Source organism: Patiria miniata, unplaced genomic scaffold, assembly GCF_015706575.1.
Source record: "Patiria miniata isolate m_02_andy unplaced genomic scaffold, ASM1570657v1 HiC_scaffold_20, whole genome shotgun sequence".
Classification (NCBI taxonomy): Eukaryota; Metazoa; Echinodermata; class Asteroidea; order Valvatida; family Asterinidae; genus Patiria; species Patiria miniata.
The window spans coordinates 34,785,749-34,798,024 of NW_024037059.1; the positions used below are offsets into that span (position 1 = coordinate 34,785,749).

Below are 12,276 nucleotides of genomic sequence, written 5' to 3' on the forward strand. Positions count from 1 at the left end.
CAACAAAAAGTAACTTGAAGGTTTCAGCAATTTAAGTGATAATAGATCCAGCCATTATCACTACTCTGTAAGTGACGGTTACACAGATCACACACAAAAAACCAACAACCTGAAGGTTAAAGCAGTTTATCTTCTCTTATTGTCAGTTCAGACAGTTTCAATAGAATGCCAGGCTTGGACGCGATAAACCAAGGCTTGTATCGGTTATTGTGATAATGCGTAAGGTAATTAACTTCTCTAGTAGCCTCATTCGCACTCACCAATAGTGTTTTGCCTAAAGCAAACCAAAATGTCGGTGGCAACTGGTTGGAAAATATTGGTCGTTTTGGCCGTTTTCGCACAGTTGTTCGTGACCGCGGGGCCCCTGTATAACTACAATGTTTTCTTTGTAAGGTTCCAAGATGAGTTTCAAACGAGTGCAGCTGTGACAGGTGAGCGAAGTAGATCAATATTTGTCCTGCATCGTCACACATTTGACATTGGGTAAAGTTTATAGATTTATTTGTGTTTATTTTATATGCCTATACTATACTGATGTATTTTGGAATACAATTTTAGGCCATAACCAGTGTCCCATGAAACATCTCCAAGAGTTGTCATCTGTTTCGGAGAGAGAAAATCCGTTAAATCTTCAACAATTCATTGTGTCTGTTTAGAACAGTGCAAAAATCCTCTCTGCCGCGTAGCCCCCGCGCCCACCACTTGAGCCTTTGCAACGTTATACCATACCCTTGGCTAACTTCCCTTATTTCCTTGTCTAACTCTGTTTAATCAATCCCAAAGTAAACGATTTACCGCTAGTTGAAGGTCTAGAAAGAGATAGCAAAGTTAACCTACCAGGTCCGAATAACCAAACAGTGTTGTTTGAATAGCATCTAGTACCTGACATTTGAAAACTTTTTGTTATGTGTTTAAAGGTAGGTAAGGGTGTGTGTTTCTGCTGTTTTCCAAAGGATGCACCGTAGTTCTGCTTTCGAGTTCAAACCGCTGTTAGTAGCCCATTAAGTAACGGTGTTTGTTACGCCATATTGTTGAGGAAGTCGGGGTGCTGCAATGACACCAGTTCTTCGTCACAAACTACCAAAATACCAGTTTATAAAAGACATTTAGTAACATTACTTTAATTTTAAATTCCAATTGCGAATGTGTATTGTGTTTTTAAGCTCACGTCACCCTTGCATTACAGTTGTTTATACATGTGCCCCAAATTGCTTTGCTACAGCGCCCACATTCGCTCGAAATATAGCCTATTATTGTATCTTTCATCGAATTGTTTTCAAGGGTATTTTCTTTTCTTTTCAGGGTGGTTGGGATCATTGAGTTCGTCGCTGCTCTGTGCATCATCTCCCCTCGCTGCAGTCATTGGCTCCAAAATCGGCAATCTTCGCCTTTCGGTCCTCGGCGTCGTCCTGGCCTTGTCTGGTTTCATGTCGTCGTCATTCATAACCTCGCTAGGCCACGGATACCTGACTCTGGGCATCATGGCGGGCCTGGGGGCGGGCTTCGCTCACTTTGCAGCTGGTAGTCTGCTGTTGGATTGGTACTCGGACCAGCCAGAGAACTGCCGCGCCACGGGAAGTGCATTGCTTGGAAGCTCAGTTGGTATGTGTTACGTTCGTTTATAAGCCCCGAACACAGGGCTTGACTTTTTGAGTCTTGTTCCCAAGACCTGGCAATTATTCCCGACGCTCACGTCTAAATTGTAGGTCAGACAGTCTCCGTGGCTTAAATAAACATGACGACATTGATGGCCCTTCGTTTCCGATTTCGCTGTATCACTAATAGCTTTTAATGTTTTGATCAAATTTTTAGATAAATCACTTGCTTCGTAAAATTATACAGTTAAGATAATACAGTTTGATATTTCTGTAAGATAACATTGACTAATGTTGATATGAAATCTTCAAAATTAAGCACCCAAAATAGCACTGTTAGCAGGCCGAGCCGAATGAAGACCACGCAAAGTTTTGGAAATTCCCGGTAACGGTCATCAAATTCAAAATAGTACATGACGCTGCTAAAAGTTCGCCCATACGATCCGAGTATACTTGATCCACAAAATCGTCGTTGAATTTCAAGTTTGAAATTCACGTGACGTAAATTGTAATTCAATGTATTACCGGAGGCTACCCGACCTTAAATTCATCAGGAATGGTCAGAATCTTTTTATCTGGGAACAAGACTATGTCAGGATTCAGAGGAAATTCAAAGGAAATGCTTACCAGAAAAATGTTGTTTTTCTCAACAGAAATTAATGGATTTATCTATTTATTTATTACATTTCTTTAGCCAGGGAATACTTTATTTATTGTTAAAAAACAAACTGCAGACGTCACTTGATGAACATGTGTATTTTTACTATTAATCCAAAATTCTGACGGTTTTTTTAAAGGATTTATTTATATATTTACCCATGGAATACTCAAACAGTTTAAAACTGGTTTCAATTGGGGCTCTGCATACATTACAAAATGTCTACATACACGTACAATTACAAATTAAGTTGCGTAGTTCTCTGACCTCTTCCAGGTATTGGTTCAATTCTTTGTCTCGATGACTGGCGTTGTGGGTCTTGGTTTGCAATGGGGGGGGGGGGGGGTGGGGGTTGACGTTGATTCGGCTGCGGATGTGGGTAGTACTGGTTAGATAGCCGGAAAACTGTCGAAACATCTGGGCCAGCTACATTTGGTTTCTTTGGGGCATCAGAATAAAACGTTGTATCACAGGGGGAATCTGTTAGATCTATTTAAGCTCATAATTACTTTGCTTATGCCTATAAACCAAGACAAACTTAGATATCCAAACATCTTATGCACGATCGGCATCGATTGTGCCATCACAGATAGAGACATGGCCTATCTTTGGATTGTTTTTAGTTTATCTCAGTGTTGTAACTTAAACTAAATTTACTTTTAGGTGTCATGGTTTTTGGGCCTGTGCTCAATACTCTCAATGCATCGTGTGGATGGAGAAACTCATTCAGAATTCTAAGTGGCGTGATGCTCCTCGTCGGTCTAGCGTCGGCACTGACTTTCTGGAAGTGCAACAAAGTAAGACAAAGCAGCCAAAATGAAGAGGAAAAAGCCGCTAGGGAGAAGACTTCATCCCACTATACTAAGGAGATGATTGATGGGTCTAGCTCTACTAAGGGGAAGAAAGACAGCATCACCCCAGAAGACGAGAGAGCTACATTAACCACAGTTAATTCATTCAACGATCCCGAGACGATACCTGAATGGAAGGAAGTCACTGTCATCCTCGAAAATGAGACAGTAATCAAAAAGACGGCTCAAAATGGCGAAGACAAGATACCCAAAGAGTCTGATGTGTCTGAAGGGGAGAAAGAGACTACCCGCCGGAATGATGAGACAGTTATCCATAAGACGTTATCTTACGATGGCGATAAAACGATTTCTGAAGAGTCAGATACTTCTGAAGGAAAGGAAAACACAATCAGCCAGGACGATGAGGAAGCCCCAAAAGAGACCTCATCCAACTGCAGCAAACAACCACTAGTAGGATCTGACTCCTCAAAATGGAAGAAAGTTGCCATTGGCCAAGACGATGAGACAGCTATCAAAAAGAGCTCATCCTACGAGCGCGAAAAGACATTTAAAGTTTATGACAACTCTGACGGCGAAAAAGACATCATCAGCCAAGAAGATGAGACGGCTTCCGAAGAGATATCGTCCAACGTTTGCGAGAAGATATTTGCAGGACCTTTTGCCTCTGACAGGAATAAAGACGCCACTGGCTTGTCCAGAGTGGCAACTACCAGAAAGTGTTCATCCAAGGATCTCGTTGAGAATACGTCTGGAGCATGCTGGTTTGACGCATCTGACTATCGGAAAGAAATCAGTGACAGTAAGTTCCGAGTGCTCTTGGATGTAGAGGTGTGGCTCTGGGTTATGAACATCACATTCGCACAGATTGGCTGGTCATTTGTAATTGTGAACTATGTAAGTACACTCCAGGAATTATTACATAAAGTTATACATTGTTATACATTGTCAACTTGTTAAAAATGTATGATTTCGTTTGCACAAAAACAGTACATGGTGCAGTATCACCACAGTGTGTTCTAAGCACTAACGTTCCATTAGAGTGTTTATAAGACTACATCGATTTCGTGTCTGCGTCATTAGGAGGTAATTGCGTTCCTGTGCATGGCAGTGTGCATTGTATCTGTTTTTTTTTTTTTACCGTTGAACAAACTCCAATGCGGCTTGCTACTTTTTTCTTTGACAGTTGTCAATTAATGTTGGTATTCTCTTCACAAATCAGTCCAGCTTCATGGAGAGGAACGAGCTATCCACCGAGCAGATCTCCTTTGTTTTAACGGTGTTTGGCGCTGCGGAAGTAGCCGGCAAAATCGCCTTCGCCATGTTTGGAGATCGCTTGCCCTGTCTGAAGATGTACGTGACAGTGACGTCCTCGTTTTGTGGCGCTGTTGTCTCAGCCTTCCTGACGCTCTGTTCAACTTTTCAGCAGATGATGTGCTTATCAGTCGGTAACGTTTTGCTTGCTTTTTTTCAATTTTGTTTTTGAATGGACATAAAATCAATCGTTTTCTTTAGGTTTATGTTGTGTTAATTGACTGTGCACATGACACTTTTGCGGAATATTACATCTATACATAAACAAATAACATCGCTCACAACTTTGGCTTTCAATTTTTTCCTTGCACGTCTCTTTCTTTATATTCTTTTCAATTACGTATGTTTATCGTTTAGAATATCATTTCTTTATTATCTTCAAATCAATCAAATTGAAGTCTATTATCCACACTAAAAAGTATAAAAATTCAGCTTCCACTGGCATTTCTGAACAATGACATTACATAAAATCACTAACCAATATAGTACAATGTGCACAGATCACTGTAACTCACTAAAAATAAACCAATACAAAACAGTTAAATTGAGAGGACCACGATAGATTACATATTCAATTCGTTAATCAACATAGCAAACAACAATAAAAAAAAGATAACAAAAAAGATAACATCGTACAAATGACAAATTAAAACGAATTCGGGCGATTCACAATGCAGTGCACCACCAACAGTTTGCCACGCACAGTCCATTTTTCAAGTTTACGGTCGACAAAACACGGTCCATTTGATGAGTGTCAGTAGACAACTTGAGCAAATTTGTTTTAGATAGGGGCAAAGCGTTCTGCCGCCTTACCAAAAATCACCATATTGATAAAAAGAAAAGAAAAGAAAAACACTATACTCGAATCATAAGCTTACGAAACTACCGCCCGGAAAAACGAACAATTTCAAATGTCCCAAGCTACGAATTTGTCGATCGATTTCCACAAGGGTGCACGCCTGTAAATAGGCAAAAAATCCGTCCACCGAGCTCATGAATAAAAGTTATACCTTCAAAATATTCTATATTAGAGAGTTTTGAGAGCCATAAAATTGGGGAATTGAAGAGATATGGTAATGAATCTCTGGCCCGGACTTGGGGCTTCCAATTCTGAGCATTTTGGATGCTATTGGGCTCGAAAGTGGCGCTATTATGCCATGTTGTGGAGGGATCGTTTTTCAAGATGGCTACTTTTCCGCTTTGGGGAAAAAAGGGGTCGTCTTTTTTGGGTGAGAATATCTCGAAAAGTCAATGGTCAACCCACCCAAAAATGAAAAGAAAATGAAAGATGAGACACTGATCATCAGTTTTTTTGTGCAGCTTGAATACCTGTGAGAGTTCTGAGTATTCTAAAAAAAACTTTGAAGTATGCGCATTTAGCACTTGTGTCTATGGGATTTTTTTTTGCAGGGTTGCAACTCTCCGTGGCAAACTCTTGGTGGCGCACTGCATTGTGAATCTCCCGAATTGACGGCTCTTCAGACAGTAATATCAATATCAATATCACCTATTGAACAGATAGATAGCGTTTTCAACAAACGAGTTCCTAGTGTGACAACGTGAAGTGGGTGGGACGCAAAGACAGATACCTGATCTATTGAATTTAAAATTCAATAGAATTTAAACCAAATAATTAGGTTTGCGGATGACAGCCATTTTTTGTAAGGTGTTGGTTCCGAAAAAAAACCCGCTGGGTTTGAGAGTGCTTTCTCGCTCCTCCCCCTCTCAATAACTCATAAAAGAGGAGGGATAAGGGGGTAACTCTTCCTTTATGTTGATTTGTTTTCCAGCATGGGGCCTCTGTCGAGGAGGATGTTACGGTACGTGTATGGCAGCTCCCAACGAGTTATTTCGGAGCTACGGTCCTCGTGTCGTTACTGCAATCGCTTTGTTTGGATTCGGTCTGGGGAGTCTGATCGGCGCCCCGATCTTAGGTGAGTCTGGGCTACGTGCAAACGCTCGTAACGTGTTTTATTTGTGCCAAAGTCTAGTTGCAATTTGTCACGTACTTCTCACTAGTCTGGTTCCCAGAGTGTCACTGCGTCAAAGTTCACATTGCATATCATTGATCTTTCTCCTGTCGTGGTCAAGGAATATACGACCCTTCCGGATTTTATGCAAATACTAAGCACAAGGTATTTAAAAGCACAAGAAAAATGTCTTCACTGCTTTTACTATCCAACTAATGCATAATAATTGGCGTGGCTTTTGTGGGTTATTTTGGCATTTTTTTGTGTACGATCATATGGAGGCGTCTGCGTGTTGTCAAGGGTAAAAGGTAGAAATTGATGGTTTGGAGTGTTTTTTCCCCCTCATTTTCCCAAAAGAAAAATTAGGGTAGGGGCTGTTAGAATAGGGTAGGTGGCGAAACCGGAAGCAGAACTATTTGTTTTTGGCCTAGGTGTATGTTTGTCTCTTTTTTCATATACTTCCTTTTCCTACAAAACAAATAACCTTTGGATATGAGAGTAGTTCTGTCAAAATGTTTATTTGGCTTAATATTGGTGTATTTCAATCTCTATTGCAGGCGGGTTGTACGACCTAACTGGCGACTACACATTCAGTCTCTTCGTCCTTGTGGGCAGTTTCTCGCTCTCCGTCCTTTGCGCGGTATTGATTCCCGCCAAAAGAAAGTTACAGCGGCGTTGGTGTGTCTCGCGAGATGCGATGGAGAATAAAAGGCACCAGAGCAAGTCCAGTGACACTGTTTACTTTGAGAAACCGAACACCGCAGAGTTGGGAACGCCTAACCCGGCGTATGAAAGCGAGTGTTGAACAGAGTTGTGGTTGAGTCATTTACAACCTTAATTCACAAAGAAAACCATAAAACTAAAAACCACAAATCTATCACAAGTCTAGTCACAGGGCAATCACAAGTCAATCACAAATGAAATCACAAGTTAAACAAGTTAAGTCCATCATCAGGTAAATCACACACGCCAACCACAAGTGAAATCACAAGTGAAATCACAAGTTAAAAAACAAGATCATCATTAAAGTCAAATCACAAGCCAACCACAGTTCAATCACAATTTAAATCACAGTCCACTATAAGCCACACCACACGTTCATCATAAATCAAATCACAAGTCCATCACAAGTCAAATCGCAAGTCCATCATAAGTCATATCACAAGTCCGTTCTAAGCCGAAGCATACGCTCATCATAAGTCAGGTCACAAGTCAGTCATATGTAAAATCTCAAGTTGTTCACAATTCACATCACAAGTCGGTGGCGGGTTAGCTCACTTTTGAAAGGGGACAATGCCATTCTCAAAGTTCATATGAATTACCTGTGATTTGACCTGACACTAAAATGACTGTGAATTGACATTGGAAAACTTGTGTGGACTTGACTAAAAATCTGATGTTGCGTCAAGACAAAAATCCACTGCTGGCCAGTTTGATGGTATTTTAATATGTATATCTTAACTATTTTTTTTCTCCAATTGTTTACTTATTGATCAAAGAATGGGATGCTCTGGTTCCATGCAGATTTGACATATAATGATCGTAGACAGAATGTGATAAAACAGAGTCTTTAATAATCCGTCCAAATAATCCGTAACTGCATTGTGGAAAGGAATAGTATGACTGATTAGGGCCTTATGGTAATTTATCTGGGTTTTGAAACCTTCTTAGAATTGTTTTCAAAGTGTGGACATTTCGCCGCATATCACTGTCTTTCATTGTCTGAGTAAGAAACGTTACTGATCAAGTACACGTATGAAAGTGACTTACTTTTTGCCGTCAAAGTTATATCTTGCAATTAACTTCGATTTACTAGATGGTAAAGCTATATAATCACCACTTAATCCAAGGGCGGAAATCGCTCCTTGAACGTGGGGGGGACAGGTTTTTTTTTCTCCCCGAAATTATATTACTCACAAAAAGTCACAGGCTGAACGGCAATGGCGTAGCCAGGATTTTTTCAGTAGTGGGGGGGGGGGGGGGGGGGGCTGGTGGGGGGGGGCTGGAACATTTCATTGGGGGGGTCAAGCAGGGGCGTCAATCGCTTCTCAAAAGTGGGGGGGGCATACCTTGATCATAAGTGATGCAAGCGCGAAGCGCTGGTGGGGGGGGCTGGAACATTTCATTGGGGGGGTCAAGCAGGGGCGTCAATCGCTTCTCAAAAGTGGGGGGGGGGCATACCTTGATCATAACTGATGCAAGCGCGAAGCGCGAAGCCCTTACGGCGTGGGGTTCGGGGCCCGCTTAAGGGCCCCGAACAAAAATTGGATTCTACATGTTCTGTGGTGTGACTTGAAGCAATTTCTTACGATTTTCTTCCATGCTTTAACTAATATTTTCTTGGCAAAAGACAATTATTTGAACATCGTTTTCGAGGTTGGAGACATTGAATCAGCTATCGGTATTCTTAGCTATTGGCGTGGGGTTCGGGGCCCGCTTATGGGCCCCGAAAAAAAAATGGATTTTCGATGCTCTGTGGTGTGATCTGAGGCAATTTCTTACCACTTTAACCAATAATTATCTTAGCACAAAAGATAATAATTTAAACATAATTTTCGAGGTTTTCTCAGCTAAAGGCATAAGAAAATTTTGTGAACATTGTTTTCGAGGTTGGAGTCATTGAATCAGCTACCAGAATTCTGAGCTATAGGCGTGGGGTTCGGAGCCCGCTTAAGGGCCCCGAAAAATTTTGGATTCTAAATGCTCTGTGGTGCTATCTGAGGCAATTTCTGACCGCTTTAACCAATATTTTTTAAGCAAAAGATGCATCGTAGTACATAATAGGGCCCTGTAAATGAGACACGAGTTCAAAAATGGGGGGATGGGACATTTGATATTGTGTCCCCCACTCTTCAAAAGGTGTGGAAGGACATGTCCCCTGTCCCCCCCCCCAGGATTGACGCCTATGGCGTCATGTAGATCAATGATATTTTTTTTAGAAACTCAAAATCTCAGTTGGGGGGGGGGGGCGACTAGGGGGGGCGACAAGGTTTCATGAGGGCGGTCCCCCCACGCCCCCCCCCCCCCCGGTGGCTACGCCACTGCTGAACGGACAACTTTCCACTCGTAATATTGCCATGGGGTATGGCAGCCATAGCGAGAGACTTGAAATCAAGTCTGTAATGAGTTTTAAATTTAATCGCGTCCGCCGCAAGGGCGGATCCAGAACACAACTTTTTTAGGGGGGCCAAAAAAAAGTTTGGGCCCCCCAAAAAGTGGGTCCAAAAAATTACGGCGTGGGGTTTCGGGGCCCGCTTAAGGGCCCCGAAAAAAAATTTGGATTCTAGATGCTCTGTGGTGCGATCTGAGGCAATTTCTGACCACTTTTACCAATTTTTTTTTAAAATAAAGATGGGGGTGTACTCATTGCCTGCCTTTATTGCGATGTCACATACAAAAAAAATTGTTTCGTGTTTTTTTTTTGGGGGGGGGGGGGTCATGGCCCCCTTGATAATGCAACAGTATATTTCTAAACCTCATTGTGTGCATCGGGCATGTTGTCATTGCGGTTCTGTAACCTTAAAAATGGGCACAAACCGCGGACGAGTTCGTTTTCAGGGTGATTAGTTAAACTACAACAAACCATATGGGCCAAAAGGAGCTTACGTTTACAGTCGACGCGCACTTCATTTTCTGAAGGGATTTACAATTATTCGTAACAGTTTCAACTTCCATAATTACTTAAATATTACTCCTTTTATTCAAAGACAGTTGCAAAAGTACTAATATTATCTACAATGTTATACGCTTTTTTACTGTAAACAGGACTGCCAAATAAAATGGAAACTTGAAAATGATCGTGTAATAATTAACCCCATATTAATAATGGTGTTTCTTCGTAAGCCAGATGGGCTACTATTGGCCCTCGCTATGGAAACATCATGCATATGCATTGCAGTGGCTGCATATTTGAATATTCGCTTGAAAACGTCTTAGTCAAGTCCGAATTAGACACAGACTGACCATGCCGCGCGTTAGTACATGATTTTGCATGAATGGTTGTAGCGCTGACGTTGCATGAACGGCGGTGGTATGCGGATTTTGGCGCTGATCGATGACGGACATAAACCACTATAGTCTAACTACTTGTCATCAAGTCTACCATAGCGATTGCGGGCCGGAGTGGGGCCGAAATAGGAGTAGCAAATTATATGACGTACGCAGGCAACATTGTGTATAACGTATACCGCATGAACCAACACGCACGTACAGTACATGTACGTGGGTAGGCTAGGCGTACAAGAGCCGCGTGGTCGAACCACTGATCTCTATATAAAGACTGGATAGCGGATATGCATACAACATTCACACAGTAGACTTTGCATATTGACCAATTCGCCCCCGGTCTCACGAAGATGGCCGCGCATAATACGAACGTTCTACGCGTAAATACGCGCGCGTTGTATCAACAGTTGACGCGCATTTTGGTCACGTACACATATTATGATGTTCTAAAAGGAACACATTTCCGTAGTGATTATTTTTTCAAAAACGCCGAAAAAGTGATTTGCGGCATTATAAAAGTAACCACTACGTTAGAAAAATTGTAGTAAACCTTGGTCAGTTGGTCAGTGGTGGTGGCCAAAATATAAGCCAAGTGAGCCGCGACGTTACAAAAGAAATCATGCTGTCTATAAAGACGGCAACTTGTCCTTTGTAGATCACCAGCCGGTCTCACCAATATGGCGTCAAATTCGTACATTGTGCGGCTCTTTATTAGCTATCCAGTCTTTATATAGAGATCAGTGGGTCGAACCGACAAGAAAACCAAATTGGTTCTCAGCCACAACTAAACTAGCGACTTATCAAAGAGGCTTTTCCCTAAGACTCTGCCATGGTTGGTCACCCACCCATACCTACACATGAAAACATGGAGGGGACATTCGACATTGTGTCCCCCCTTACCAAATTTATGGGGGGGGGGACGTGTCCCCCCTGTCCCCCCCGGGATTTTCGCCCATGACTTAATCTATGGTTCAGCAGAAGGGCACCCAAAATCAACCCAAGAAAGCATTACATCGCTTTAAGATGGCAGGCAATATCACCTTAGTTAGAACGTTACTCAGCATCAACGAGGTTAAGCTAAACGCTACACAGTAGCAATATAGGTTTCACTATATAACTTTAGTAATTAAGCAATAATGGTAGACTATATCAATCTAGTTAAGCATAATGTTACAAGTATCAAGTTGTTTAGCAGAACGTTTCACTTTATTAATCTATTATAAGATTGACACACTGAGTATACAGTCGGTGAAAGGCAAAACCTAATATGATTTATTAATCTAGTTAAGCAATAAGTTACACATTTAAATGATTGGATGGTTATGTATTTTTGTATGTCAATCTGGTTAAGAGATGAGTATAAATATATTTGCAACATTTATTTATAAGATGCACTCACGCAAAAAGCTGGATACACCTCTTAGTGATTCTTAAACTCTTGTAATATATCTATGTACACACTTCATAATTACGAAGTACATAAACCAATAGTTTGGCGAATTACATTATTGAGCATTCGCGCCTTCCTTCTTCGTTATGCGTACAGGTAATGGTTAAATTCATAATGTCAAAGCAAGAGCAATAACCCAGGGGACGTGGTAACAGAATCTGCATTCTGTGTTATTTTTCGTGCAATCGAAAAGAGATGGAAACTTTCGTTTGGACTCACAAGACACCCCAAAACACTTCGCTGTCCAGACGTTTTTTTAAGCAAAACGTTACTTCAGAACACGACGATCTCTTTAATTGTGTTTGTACCCCGCTATGCTTTTGCACGCACACGATGAAATGTTTATCCCGAAATCTTGATGTAAACATGCAGAACACCGAACTTGCTTATTGCGTGTCTTGATATGAAAAGGCTAAATTATTAAAGTTTATATCCCCCATCCCTCAGAATCAGGCTTTACAAGTTTACATGCATC

General features: G+C 41.4%; 2 protein-coding genes across 2 annotated transcripts; both read left to right on the top strand.

Annotated features, from left to right (window-relative positions):
• The first annotated feature begins 289 nt into the window (after positions 1-289).
• Positions 290-5,902, top strand: LOC119728073. The gene is made up of 5 exons (XM_038200147.1): positions 290-431; positions 1,303-1,602; positions 2,917-3,959; positions 4,285-4,510; positions 5,895-5,902. Exons 1-5 carry the CDS (start codon positions 290-292, stop codon positions 5,900-5,902), a joined length of 1,719 nt encoding a protein of 572 aa, XP_038056075.1.
• A 273-nt stretch (positions 5,903-6,175) lies between these two features.
• On the top strand, positions 6,176-8,186 carry LOC119729341. Its single transcript, XM_038201966.1, has 2 exons — positions 6,176-6,310; positions 6,904-8,186. Exons 1-2 carry the CDS (start codon positions 6,205-6,207, stop codon positions 7,149-7,151), a joined length of 354 nt encoding a protein of 117 aa, XP_038057894.1. The 5' UTR covers positions 6,176-6,204; the 3' UTR covers positions 7,152-8,186.
• Positions 8,187-12,276: the final 4,090 nt, after the last annotated feature.